Source organism: Acanthochromis polyacanthus, chromosome 10 (assembly GCF_021347895.1).
Source record: "Acanthochromis polyacanthus isolate Apoly-LR-REF ecotype Palm Island chromosome 10, KAUST_Apoly_ChrSc, whole genome shotgun sequence".
Lineage (NCBI taxonomy): Eukaryota > Metazoa > Chordata > Actinopteri > Pomacentridae > Acanthochromis > Acanthochromis polyacanthus.
Genome location: NC_067122.1, coordinates 27,098,947 through 27,113,114, shown reverse-complemented (window position 1 = coordinate 27,113,114; position 14,168 = coordinate 27,098,947). Strand labels below are relative to the sequence as shown.

At 39.3% G+C, this 14,168-nt stretch overlaps 2 protein-coding genes across 2 annotated transcripts; one reads left to right on the top strand and one right to left on the bottom strand.

The window, feature by feature from the left end:
- Positions 1–1,233: 1,233 nt before the first annotated feature.
- On the bottom strand, positions 1,234–9,081 carry psmd10 (proteasome 26S subunit, non-ATPase 10). Its single transcript, XM_022206851.2, has 5 exons — positions 8,869–9,081; positions 8,685–8,783; positions 6,669–6,815; positions 2,032–2,198; positions 1,234–1,725 (listed from the first exon to the last, which is right to left on the bottom strand). The coding sequence occupies exons 1-5, from the start codon at positions 8,980–8,982 to the stop codon at positions 1,620–1,622; spliced, it is 633 nt and encodes a 210-aa protein (XP_022062543.2). The 5' UTR covers positions 8,983–9,081; the 3' UTR covers positions 1,234–1,619.
- Positions 9,082–10,199: 1,118 nt separating this feature from the next.
- On the top strand, positions 10,200–14,167 carry nxt2 (nuclear transport factor 2-like export factor 2). Its single transcript, XM_022206850.2, has 4 exons — positions 10,200–10,356; positions 10,550–10,636; positions 12,685–12,829; positions 13,921–14,167. The coding sequence occupies exons 1-4, from the start codon at positions 10,342–10,344 to the stop codon at positions 14,103–14,105; spliced, it is 432 nt and encodes a 143-aa protein (XP_022062542.1). The 5' UTR covers positions 10,200–10,341; the 3' UTR covers positions 14,106–14,167.
- Position 14,168: the final 1 nt, after the last annotated feature.

Sequence of the window (14,168 nt, the reverse complement as noted above, 5' to 3'; positions counted from 1 at the left end):
TGATGTAATTTTCTGTTGGGGTGCCCAAATCTATGCACCTGCCTACTTTTGCTTAAAAAATTATTGTACACTTTCTGTAAATTCTATAAACTTAATTTCACTTCTCAAATATCACTGTGTTCGTCTGCTATATGATATATTTAACTGAAATTGCTGATCCGAACAACCAGTGATTTATAAAGGAAAATCTTGAAAATTATCAGGGGTGCCCAAACTTTTGCATATCACTGTGTATATATATATATATATATATATACATATACATGCATACATATACGTATACACGCAAACATGCATACATACATATTGAACGTTACATGATTCTTGTTGGTGGCGTAATGGTTCACTTCAGGCCCCTTTGCACCAATTGAGCATCATTTAAAAGCCACAGTCTACCTGAGTATTGTTGCTAATCATGTCCATCACTTTATGACCACACTGCCCATCTTCTGATGGCTACTTCCAGCACCAATACATTATGTCACAAAGCTGAAATCATCTCAAACTGGTTTCTTGAACGTGACACTGAGTTCACTGTACTGCATTTGCCTCCACAGTCACCAGATCTCAATCCAATAGAGCACCTTTGGGATGTGGTGGAACGGGAGATTGGCATCATGAATGTACAGCTGAAAAATCAGCAGCAACTGCATAATGCTATCATATCAATATGGACCAAAAGCTCTCAGGAATGTTTCCAGCACCTTGTTGAAAGTATAAAATGAAGAATTAAGTGTGTAAATTATAACACTCTATCCAAATAAAATGAGTAGAATCAGCTCCTGCATAGGCCTATACATAATATTTTCCAGTAACATACTATTATAACATCACTGGTGCAAGGTTAATACCATTGGAGGAATGCAAAAACAAGACTTCTGGTCAATTCTAACTTCCCCTGTAAGACAGCAGATCTCAGGTTATACTTCCGGCATCTACAGAATCATTCTGCAGTGAACCCCAAATCCACTGGAGCTCTCAATAAAGACCTGCGCTCATCCTGCGCTCTACCTGCTGCTATTCCGCACTGTCTTTAAAATGATACACGAACCACAGTGGGGGTGGAGGCTGGGGCATTTACATGGCTCGACATAAAGAACATGGGTATGAGCTAATGGATGAAGTTAGGAAAAAAAATACAAAATACGGAATACACATTATACACTACCTAGAGAAGAACTACTGATGTATATATTACACGTGTTAATATATGAGTGAACTAAATACACTTCATTAACTGGCTGAACACTGAGTTTTATTTAGTCATTTTTACAATTCAAACGTCATAGTAAATTGGCTGTGGCACTGGGCAGACTGCGCTTAGTGCAGGAGAGTGTTTAAAAGCACACATATTTGGTCTGCGCAGTTTCAAAGCCACATCGGAGGAGCTGGTAAGGAAGCAGTACAGTCCAACTTTTCCTCTAGACACTGTCTCATCTTCGACCTGTTACACATTTGAATGTGTTGCACCAGACCGCTCGAGGACGACTGACTAGGATGAGAATCCTCATGATGTAACTTAGTGATTGTGGGGGTTTGATCTGGAACTCCCCCTGTAGGTGAGGGGAACCATCATCCCTCCACCATCCGGCGAAGTATGTTGCCCAGACCACCCTTGGCTATCTGGAGGGGGTCTTCTCCTCCTTGTTCTCAATGTAAATGCTGGCTCCGTGTTCCACCAGCAACTTGGCTGCTTCCACTCGCTCCTCATCACATGCCAGGTGACTGGTAGGAAAAAAAAAGACTTAATGCATAATTGTATATATAGAGATACCTTTTGTTCTTAAAATTTTAATGCTAGAATCACTTCAGTCTGCCTTATTTTCACCTTTACTGTTTAAAGGTCGAAGCAAAAGTGATTTCTCAAATTACAAAGCAAATTCCCAAAAGCAATCTGATGGGATAGTTAGGTGAGGAAACGTAGTTTTCATTCACGCAATAAGAGGTTGTGTTTGTTCACATCCTGCTGTAATTGTATATTTATGCTGGCAGCCACAATGTTGTATTTGACAAAACCTTAGTCACGCATACAGTGGTGTGTTGCCCTGTGAGTCCTGGATGTTGGTTGAAGCGCTCTGTTTGAGAAGCAGCTGGATGAGGCGGTAGTTGCCTTTGGCAGACGCTCTGTGAAGAGGAGTAGACTCCAACTTGTCTGTAGCGTTGGGGTCTGCTCCGTTTTCCAGCAGCAGCAAAGCGATCTGCAAAGAGGATAAAACTAGTTCCTCAGAAACCATTCACAGATATGGAAATTGGAAATTCAATGGTTTCCCATTCAATTGGAATACACATTTTCCATTTGCGCACTTTTGGTTTCAGCAAGTGAAACCACATCAATATGGAAGTAACAACAAGACTTAGGAAGTGGAACTTTATACGGTGAGAACCGGAGTTCCTGTGAAAGTGTGGGTGGACTTACAGGTCAGCTGGTTGACACTGGAGAAGGCGATATGAATATAAACTAATATTTGCACTTAAGATGCAAATATTTGCTAAGTGACAGTAAAAGTTAGTAACTAAAGAGGTATTTAAAAGGCCACTGAGCTTAACTTTCAGCAAACGGGAGGGAGGTGAGGACTGAAAACATTTGCTGTGAATGATCACGCTTTTCATGAATGAAATTGCTCACTGTGTATTGGTAGAGAGCCCTGTAACACTAAATTTCTCCTTTGTGAGATCAATAAAGTCTATCTTATCTTATCTTATCTTATCTCTGATCTGCGACGGACAATTCATTTTTGTTAATACAGGGACATCGATATACAACATGAAATGATAATTTTCTATCCATCTAGTTTTTTTATTCTTTATTCTTATTGCTTCAGTCTGGAAGAGGAGCTCCTTGCATTTCACTGCACATTATACTATGTATAATTGTGTTTGTGATAAATAAATGAAGGTCCTGAATCTTGATATCAAAAGTGCAGAATTGTGCAAATACTCACATCCAGAGCTACTGAACTGTTTGTAAGCCAACTGAATCTTTAGGAATTCACCAAAATATCTAGCATTTAAATGTACAACAATTATTGTTATTTTTTGTTAAAATAACGACGTGACAATTTGTGTTCGACCACAAACACGGGAATTAGGAAGTTACCAACTCAGCCAGTTAGGAGTTACTTTCAGCCTTAAGACTTTCAGATGGGAAGTGCTCCGTTTGTTGCAAACACTCCAAAAATAAAGATGTGTCTGACCCATGCTAACAAGTAAGAAAAATTGTGTCATATAGATTGAGGGATTCAGACACACAGCATCAGCTTTTCCTCCACTTTGAAGAATCAAGATTCGAGTCGTTTATTACCATATGAACAGAAAACTAGACAGTTGCTGATCCATCCATCATCCATCCATTCTCTATACACCGCTTTATCCTCACTAGGGTCGCGAGGGGTGCTGGAGCCTATCTCAGCTGACTCGGGCGAAGGCAGAGGACACCCTGAACAGGTCGCCAGTCTGTCACAGGGCTACATATACAGACAGACAATCACACTCACATTCACACCTACAGACAATTTAGAGTCACCAATTAACCTCAGCATATTTTTGGACTGTGAGAGGAAGCCGGAGTGCCCGGAGAAAACCCACACATGCACAGGGAGAACATGCAAACTCAGTTGCTGATCCTCCTTAACCAAATATACACAGTGTAGAAAAAACTGAAGCTATTTTAAATAGATAACACAGTCAGTGCTTGTATGTGCACTGTGCATTTGTAAACTCTGGTTTGAATCGAGTAACTATGGCAGGGGGAAGGTGTGTACAGTCATGATTATAAAATGTTTATGAACAGGGACGGGATCAGCAAGTTCTGATTCCAGCGGAAAGTTGTTGACGGGGGGGGGGATGTGTGCGGCGGCGGCAACTTCCAATCGCTGGGCCGTTTACAATCGTCGTTAACAAGCTATCGTTAACATCGTTACCATCGCGCGGGAGTATCAGCGACAGTAAAGTGTTCAAACTTGAAATGAAATCGGCGGAAATCCGCAGATCCGCGGTAAATTCCCATCCCTGAAAAAAGCGGAATTCGTGGAAAAATCACATCCCTGTTATGAATCGAGGTTAATTGTTATACATTGTGTGTGTAGAGTTCAGTGAGACATTCCAGGTGAGTGTGATTTTGCCATAAATGCCAGGTTAGATGCTTTTGGTCACGTGGTGTCACAGCTGAACTTTGACCCGGGTGCTTTACTCATTTACTCAGTGCAGCAGCAATTCTTTGGAATGAATGAGTTTCAGAGCAAAGCACTGACATGTTGTGTTCTGTATGAAAGGACCATTGAGATGGTTGGTGAAAATGGCCCCTTGATCCAGACACTGGAACATAACACCACTGTACTGACTACAAGTATGGTGTGTGTCACATATATGGGTCAAGTGATGAGCTGATTATTGAACATGATCATCGGCATTTTTCAGACTATTGTATTATTATTGTTTTTATCTGATCCCTTGTAAAATAAATAGATTTTATAACGCATTACTCTGGCTTTGATGCTTCTCTGTCTTTAGCCATTATGCTTCCCGCCCACAACACTCTGGTAAAGTAAAGTGAAGGACACAGCAGGACCTACCATTGGATCCTGATGCAGCCTGGTCATGTCTGGGATATTTTATGATTTTAAATAATTAATGAAGTTAGTGTCACCGTTACTCCTCTTGCATAAACACGTGCAGCTCTCCCTCTTTGAAGATGCTCATATAGATTCTGTTGTTGTCTGATGCTGCAGGTGTTTATTAACATAGAGGAAAGACTCCCACAAACAGCTGGAAGGGACAATTGAAGTTCAGCTCCTATCAACAGCGTCTTAAAAAGCACAAAAAAAACCAACAAAACCACTCTGCTACATGGTGTGTGTTGTTATCTGAGCCGATTTTCTGCTTTAAATAGGGTTCATTTTTTAATCGAGATTTGAATTTGTAGCCTGATAAGACGTGAAATTGTGGTGCAAAGTGAAGAAGAAAGGTGTTGATTTTGGAATGCAAAGTGTCTCTGATGCTTCCGGACGAGTATTAGTGCTGACGTGGAAAAAGCCTTCCTTAAATCCCTTTACACAGCTCTTGTATTTGGTTGCTTTATCCTCATGGTCAAACATCTTTTGTCTCATTGATGGGGCTGAAATGCATCATAATGTTGTTGTTGTTGATTCTATGGCTGCACAGTGTGTAGGGGTTAGCACTTTCGCCTTGCAGCAAGAAGATCCCTGGTTCAAATCCCGGCCTGAGCCTGGGATCTTTCTGCATGGAGTTTGCATGTTCTCCCTGTGCATGCGTGGGTTTTCCCAGGGTAATCCGGCTTCCTCCCACAGTCAAAAAATATGCTGAGGTTAATTGGTTACTCTAAATTGCCCGTAGGTGTGAATGTGAGTGTGATTGTTTGTCTGTATATGTAGCCCTGTGACAGACTGGCGACCTGTCCAGGGTGTCCCCTGCCTTCGCCCGAGTCAGCTGGGATAGGCTCCAGCACCTCCCGCGACCCTAGTGAGGATAAAGCGGTGTAGAGAGAATGGACGGATGGATGGACCCTGACAGCATTATACTCTGAGTACTCTTGACTGCGTGTGCACATCTGGCAATGTGACTGGGTGCAGGTCAAACTAGGTCAGAAAAGTTCCACCTAGTAGGACTGATGGTGCACGTCTAAAAGGGACTTGATACACAGATCAGGCATAACATTATGACCGCCTGCCTAATATTGTGTTGATCTCCACTATGCTGCTAAAACGTCTCTGACCCAGTGGGGCATGGACACAAGACCTCTGGGGATGTCCTGTAGAACCGGGATGCTGGCAGTGAATTCTGTGGGTCCTGTGGGTTGCAGTGTGGGACCTTCCTAGATCAGGCTTATCCTGGAACATCCCACAGATGCTCAATAATAGTTGGATCTGGGAAGTGTGGAGCCCAGGTGAACACCTTACCTCTGTCGTGTTCTCTGGGCAACTCCTGAGCAGTTCTTGCGGTGTGTTGGGGTGCACTGTCCTACTGAGGGTGACAACTGGCATCAAGGACTGCTGATGCCATGGGAGGTTGGGGGGTGGGTTGACTTGAATGTTTAGGTGGGTGGTACATGTCAAACATCTACATAAATGTCAGGACTCGGGGTTTCCCAGCAGAAGCTTGCATTGTAACAAGATGACCGATGTTGTTCACTTCACCTGTCAGTGGTCATAATGTTGTGGCTGATTGGTGTAGTCGATATCACCCAAGACCTACATTTTTAGTCAGGAATTTGATAGATTTTATTTATTAATCTTCTTAAAATTAGTTTTATTTATTGATTTCTCTATTTATTGACCTTTTTTAAAATTATTTTGGCCTATTATATGTACAGATTATCACTTCATTTTTTATAATCTTTGACTTCTATTTTTGATCTCTACAAATCTCTATTTTATGAACAGATTTTTTTTTCATCTGTTGTTTCCTTATTGCATGTCTTATACAGGATGGCATTTTGGCAGTTCCTCAATCCCTGTGTTTTAGAAATCTTTATTTCTAATGTGACGCTGTACTGTCAAATGGCATTTTTATTTTTGTGAGTTTGTGTTGCATTGCATTTCTATGAAAAGTGTAATGTACAAAAAGTCTGATAGATTGATTGACCTGTCAAACCATACTGGTTGATACCTAGTCTTGCATCAGCCTGTCTTACCAGAACTGGGAAACTTTACCTCATATCTGTCCTTGGATGCGGCATAGTGCAGAGGGGTGCATCCGTTGTGATTGACTGAATTCAGCTGAGCTCCTTTGGATATCAGAGCTCTCACTATGTCTTCTCTGCCTGCTGATGCTGCGATGTGCAAAGGAGTCCAACGAGCCTGGGGAGAAACACACCACACACTGGCATATACACACTGAAAAGAGCATTTCCTGTCAGCAAATTAAAGGTCAAATATCACCTTAGAGCAGGGGTGTCAAACTCATTTCAGTTCAGGGGAAACATTCAGCCCAATCTGATATCAAGTGGGCTGGACCAGTAAAATCAGAGCCTATTAATCTATAAATAACCACAATTCAAATTTCTACTCTACCAAGTTACGTTAAGTTATGCAGAGTTATGTGACCGGCATACATTTGTTTGTCTGTCTGTTTGTCTGTCTGTGTGCAGCATTACTCACAAACGGACCAATAGATTTGGATGAAATTTTCAGGGAAGGTAAGAAATGACACAAGGACCACCTGATTAGATTTTGGCAGTGATGTGGCTTGTAGTCTGGATCCACGGATTTGTTAAAGATTTCCATATCATTGCGAGAAAGTGTCATGGCATCACTGGGAACTATGACAACAAGTGAACGCTATGTCAGCTGCCTGCCAACGATCATGATTGCGATCTAACAAATCCATCACTGCGGACTTATCCGTCGGAAATCATACAACGACTGAGCAGCCTTGATGGAGTACTCTCTGAGTCCTTGTCTTGTCCCTTTGTTTTGGTAGAAAAAAGTACATTCTGAAAATGTTCACATTTAATGAATTATCTTTTTACAAAACATTACGAACACCCTGAATTTTCTGAAAAAAAAAAACAAGTTAAATTTAAACAATATTATGCCTCAGTTTATCATTTACACATTACCACTTACAGATCACAGAGTGCCTACAAAGGCACAAAACAGATATCTGGATCTGAACAATGCAGTATTTTACAACTTGCCAAGATCTAGAAATAATTTTAAATCTACATTCATTTCCACATCTGTGTAGTAATCCTGACCCAGGGTTTCTGTAGAAATCAGTCAGTCAAATTAAATGCTTTTTAATGCCATTTTAATGCTATACAGTAAAAATTTTAATGCCATGACTGTGAACTCAACAAATTACATGGGTTTGTTTGTTTGTAAGAGATTATTTTTATATGAAAACTGTCCCTACATTTTACTATTTCTACATCTGGAAACAACCCCTGACCACCCACGGGCTGTAGTCATTCTCTGAATTCCACGTATTTTCTTTTTAGCCATTTTTGCTGGAATTTGCATTTCCTCATTTCCCAGCTCTCCTCCACTTGTTCCAGACTGCCACACACATTCCAAATATGCAGTTTTTGGCAACTGTACCTGACCAGCCGGAACAATTATCGCAATGCTTCGGCATGTTTACACAGATGCACATATCTGACGAATCGCAGTCTATAACTATATATGTTGATATTATTATTATTATTATTATCAAATATTTTTCTTGAAAACGGCGGAAAGAATTTTTAATGCCGCTGAGAATCAAATTTAATGATTTTTAATGCTATTTAAGGCCTTAATTTTTGCTAAATCAATTTGATGACTATTAATGCTTTTTAATGCCCTGCAGAAACCCTGTGACCACCTGAACTGATGCACCACACAATCTAAGGAGTAGGTATTGAGGAAAAGTTGCAGTTATCCCCCATGCCTTGTTAATATGTAAAATGTATACAGAAAAAAATGCATTAAAGTTGCGGCAGTGCATCAACAACAGGGTTCCACCAAACCACACTGTCACTGAAGCTGCTGACTTGCACTATATCGCACAATGTTCAATATCTTAAGTATTTTCACAGAAGGTATTCATTTTCACCTCTGTAGTTTTTCACACTTTGTAAAGTTTTCCTTAGGGCCGGATTGAACCCTTTGGCGGGCCGGTTTTGGCCCACGACACCCCTGCTTTAGAGGATAAAAACACATCATAACTACAGAAACTATGCTTACATCATCTTGCAGGTTCACTTCAACTCCCAGGTCGAGCAGAAACTCCACAATGTTGGTGTGTCCGGCAGAGCAGGCCCAGTGCAGAGCAGTTCTCTGGACCTGGAACCACACAGGGCTTTCAGTCCTGGAGGGTTAACAAAAACACAGAACCTCTGGGGGCTTTTGCTGGCTCATGTTTTCTTACCTGGTCCGTTTTACAGGCGAGCGTTTTATCTGACAAAATACACTGTCTTAACTTCTCAAACTGCCCCGTGTAGGCAAAGTTACAGACCTCCACATCTGAAACAGAACCCTCCATGGTCAGATAATGTCACAGTAAGTGTATTACACAGCACTAGAGGCTCTACAGAGACGTTTGGTTTGAACCAGAGGCGCAATGACTCAGGAAATTATGAACTGCTTCACGGGTCGATATTTCTTCTTTTCAAAATAAAACACCAGCAATACTCTCGACTGAAAGCGACACTGAAATGCCATTTTCGTCTTATTCCTGATCCAGTCATTATCTATGCTCTTTGAATAGTTGAAATAATAATAATAAAAAAACAAGATAGTACAGGTGTTACTAAAGGTGTTTTGTCAAAAACTGATCTTTCCCTCATGTATCTGCATCATTTTACATGCTCCATGTGGCAGATTAAAACCAATCCATTTCTTTTTATACCACTGAATAAGCTTGAAAAAACCATTTCCTATTCATATAATCCAGTTTCTCACTTACCAAAAGTAATTCCAGGCCCTACATTGCTACTGACTTGTCACTAATGCATGAAAATGACTTTTTTAAAAAGACAATAGCCCATAGGATAACTGCAAAACTTCAAGATTTTAAGAATAAAATCTAGAAACAAATCGTGCTAAATGCAGTCAAAGTCTAAGCAAAGGTTTAAGACATAAAGCAACATTGGCCTGCTATAATATTGCCCTTTATCCAAACCTGCAACTGGTTATTTATATGATTTCTATTGTAGATCAATCTGTCGATCCCCCCCCCCCCCCCCCCCCCCCAGTATTAACACAGTAATTGTCCAAAAATGGTAAAAGATGTTCATCAGTCTTTCCCAAAACTCCACAACTACATCTTTCAGTGCTTTGCTTTGTCTATGACCTAAATATATTCATTTTACACTTTTCTTTGTTTAAAAATAATAATAATAATAACAAAAAAGCAACCTGAATATATACACATTTAATAAACTGAATCAGAGAATTAGAACCATTTTGCTTTTAAAAAAAATCATCAAAGTAGTTGGTGATTAATTTAGTACCTGACAACCAATACATTTGTCTTTTCAATTAATCTAGTATAATCTTAAATGGCAGGCCTGATTGCACTATAAAGTGGAAGCATTTCTTTAATCACAATTATTAAATTATACAAATGATCAAAATTTAACAGAGATAAAATGTGTTATCACTACAGACACTGAGTTCAGGTGAAAGCAGTTATTTTTCATATTTGACAGTTTTATCTCTTTTAGGTAAAGTGTAAACATCTTATTTTGACAGGTATCGTTGGTGCTCCGGAAGTAAAATAGAGGTGCAGCTAGCTAAATGAACCAGAGAAAGAAGAGCTACTTTGCTGCTTGAAAAGAATTTAAACTTCCTCTTCTAATAATTGAGCTCAATATTGACTCGAAAACACATATCTGTACTTATGGCGAGCACGCTGGTAAGTTTGAGGGTTTCACTACACTTTAGTGCTAAAATCAAAGAGTTGTTGTGGTGTTTTGCTAGCTAGCAGGCTAACTAGTTAGCTAGCTGGTGTCCAATGTGCGCCTTTAACAACGAGCTGTCACAGATGCTGCTTCCACAAGTTTCATTTAATGTTTAACCTTATGTATTTACGTGGTTGTCACACAAAGGATTTCAGGACACATGCCGACCAGTCATGCAGATATTCCGAAGAATTTGTCAACATTTACTACGACTGCATGGATAAGAAAAGGAGGGTGAGTTTTGTTCTGACAACACACACGAGGACCCTTCTTGAGTTATGCTAATTCATTTGTATGAGGACACTACAGCTTCACTGATGCAAGGCCAATACTGGAGTGAGACGATTTTTGGATATTGTTGTCACAAGTTGCCTAAACATTGGATGTTATTTACAGTGTTGCCTATACGCAGCACATTAAAGTCAATGTTTTTTTTTCTCATTGTTGAAAAGTACTTATATGCTGCCGAAATCCCAAATATTAGAGTGAGTGACATGCTATTTATCAAATAATAGCCACTTTTACAGAAGGGGGTTAAAGTTCTATTCTTGCATAACTATACAGTGAATTTGGCAGGTGGGGAGTGTTAGAAATGTTGCATCTTTCATCATTCATCAATAATTCATCTTTCATCATTTCTTTTGTGCACTGAGCAAGGTGGAGGCCATTCTGACAAACATGGATCATCCACTTCACATCTGCCTCAATGAACAACGAAACATCGGTGGTGGATGGCTCCTATCCCTGCGCTGCAGGACAGAAAGATTCAGAAAATCTTTCTTACCAGCAGCAATTAGATTATTTAATTCTAAAGTAAACAGATGAGAACCCAGACAATTGAATTTTCCTTCTGGGATTAATAAAGTTATTGCATTGTATTGTATTTTCCTTATCAAGACAAATGTGTACCTTGTGGATATCCTGTTCAGTTTCAAGGCTAACAGTGATTTTCAAAAATACTAAAATTTAACAGGGGACCTGTACACAATTTTTTAATCAATAATTTAATGATATAATAATCAATAATTTAAAAAAGAACACCATCAGTTTTAAAGCTAGTGTAAAAATGTAAGCTAGATTAAATGCATTTCATTTTACAAAATTCATGAAATTCTTTACATATTGTTGTCTTGGTCAAAATAATGTCCTTCTGGGTTTCATACAAACACATTCCAGCAGTTTGACCTCAAGGTTATTGCTTTTATATGTATAAAAGTTGTGTTTGAAAATATTGAAGTTAAAAATTTCAGGGAAGGTGTAAGAGCTTCTGTAGAGATTTCAAACTTACTGCAACATAATTCCCTTAAATATTTAGTAGTCAAAATGTAATTATGCTTTCTTATACAAATCATGAATGAAAAATTTCTTTCAAAAACAAATTCAATTATATGTGGTGAAGAAAACACCATGCACCCTGAATTTGGCATATGAAAACTAATTTTGTGACCTGTGTGATTTTTTCTTTGGTAGTTGATGTCATGCAGGATTTTGCATTGCAAGCACTTTCATTTCCATGCACAACTTTATGTCATCAGTCCAAAATTTCTGCTGACTGTAAACAACATCACCTTTGTCCTAATTACAGATATTCTCCACAACAAAAATATTGAATTCATGCAGCTATAAAATAAGACATAAATGGGTGATGTGTATTCTACGTGCCTTACAATGTACATTTTGCTTCTATTTGAGGCCTCAGATAGTGTGTTTAAACACATGAAACTTGAATAATAATAAAAAATAATATTTACACTGAACAAAATATAAATGGATGCAAATAATCATTTTCTGAATTACAGAAAGAATATTGGCCTCCTGGGTGTTGTCATGTCAGAGTTGTATCCCTAAATTCCTCTAAAAAGGGCTAAACTGACCAGAAAATTGCAATCCAAGTACAGATCTATCATCACGGGCAACATATGTACACATTTCGAAGTGTTATTTTTCACCCCCTAAAGCTGCTCTGTAATTCAGTCATAACTTAGTAGCTAATTCCTCCTTGGCTGTAATATGTGTGATTTTCCTATCATACTGATTTATCATTTATTTATCAACAGTAAATAAAATGCAATAAGAAATGGAGATGTAAAGGGTTAAAGGAAATGGTTGAATTGACATGGATTAGCTCAGATAGTTTGCTTGCCAGAGAGCACTGATAACTTTTTTTTCCCCAAATATAAAGCTGGTTGTGTGTCCTTGATGTAGAGTGTGCAATATGTTCCCTTTTGAAAAATATAATTGCTGCTCTTAACTATCAATATTTACTATCTTTGATGTTGTAGAATCTGACCAGGCTCTATCTAGACAAGGCGACCTTGGTGTGGAACGGGAATGCCGTGTCCGGACAGGATGCTCTCGGGGAGTTTTTTGAATCGCTGCCATCAAGCGAGTTCCAAGTTCACACGTTGGATTGTCAGCCTGTTCATGGTGCGTGGAGCAATCTCACACTCAAAGGATTTTGTTGTGTTATCAATGATTCTCACATGTGTTTCCAGGAGTAAAAGAGAACTGTGTAATTCTGAATCAGGGCTTTAAGAAATATAATTTAAAAATACAGTGGTGGAAAAAGTTTGTGGACACCCCATACCATTTGTGAAATATTGCATTAAAATTCACTCTTTGGTCTTCAAGTGCAGTTTTTTTTAGCATAGTCACAGCCAAAATACTAAACAAATCCTAAAAAGCCATTAAAAACTTAAAATTGATTGGTTGGCAGGTGGCCTGGCGAAGCATTATCTCTAATATGTTCAGTACTGTCAGACATGGTGGAGGTATTATCATGGTTTGGGGTTGCTCATCTCACTGTCTCTGATGCCACATTGAACTCCAAGTATTGTGCCATTCTCTAAACCCACATGCTCCCTTCTGCACATGAACTGTTTCATTGAGGCCAAACTGGATGTTTCTACCAGATAATGCTCCTTGAACACATCCAGGACCAGCAGAACTTGGCTGAAGGAGCTCAGTATCTAGGTGGCCAGCTCAATCCACGGACATGAGCCCCACTGAAAATCTGTGGTGGATTATCAGAAGGTCTGTTTCAAAGTGTAAACCAAAGAATTTAAAGCAGCGCTTCAAGAAGAATGGGACAGGATTACCCCTCAACAGTGAGAAAGGCTCGGGGGGGGGGGACATGTCAGCCAGGATTAGAGCTCTGCTGTGTGCTAATGGCAGGACTCCTCAATATTAATTTGATGATGTGATGGTTTATGTATTCTTTGTTCAGTTTTGAACACATTCTGTTATTTGACTCTGATACTGACAATGTTGAGAACTGACATATTGAAACTATCAAGAATTGTTTAAGTTTTTCTTGTCAACAAAAAAATCATTTGTATTTCTTGGTCTAATGCAGCCACAGCTTTTGAAATGCACACAGCAAAATCCAGATATTTCATGACAATATTTGAGATTGTGTAAAATTTTAAGGTTGTCTGAAGACTTTTTTCCACCACTGTATATAGCTGAGGTCTGTAATTGAAATTAAATCACAACCAGTCTCTTTTCTCCTTTCACAGAACAAGCAACCCAAGGCCAGACTACACTGCTTGTGGTGACTGGCGGTACAGTCAAGTTTGAAGGAAACAAACAGCGCTTCTTCAACCAGAACTTTCTTCTAACAGCTCAGGCATCACCCAACAACGACCAGCCCGTCTGGAAGATTGCTAGTGACTGTTTCCGATTTCAAGACTGGAATAGTTGAAGATAAAGCCGTTTTTGTACGTTCTGTGTGTTCTTTTTTGTAATAAATCAAGTCAAACAACAC

Coding starts and splice junctions, on each gene's coding strand:
- nxt2 (XM_022206850.2), top strand. Junction 10,637..12,684: donor GCATGGATAAGAAAAGGAGG/GTGAGTTTTGTT, acceptor TTGATGTTGTAG/AATCTGACCAGGCTCTATCT. Junction 12,830..13,920: donor GGATTGTCAGCCTGTTCATG/GTGCGTGGAGCA, acceptor CTCCTTTCACAG/AACAAGCAACCCAAGGCCAG.
- psmd10 (XM_022206851.2), bottom strand. CDS start 8,982: ATGGAGGGTTCTGTTTCAGATGTGGAGGTCTGTAACTTTGCCTACACG. Junction 6,816..8,684: donor AAGTGAACCTGCAAGATGAT/GTAAGCATAGTT, acceptor GTTTCTCCCCAG/GCTCGTTGGACTCCTTTGCA. Junction 2,199..6,668: donor CATCCAAGGACAGATATGAG/GTAAAGTTTCCC, acceptor TCCTCTTTGCAG/ATCGCTTTGCTGCTGCTGGA.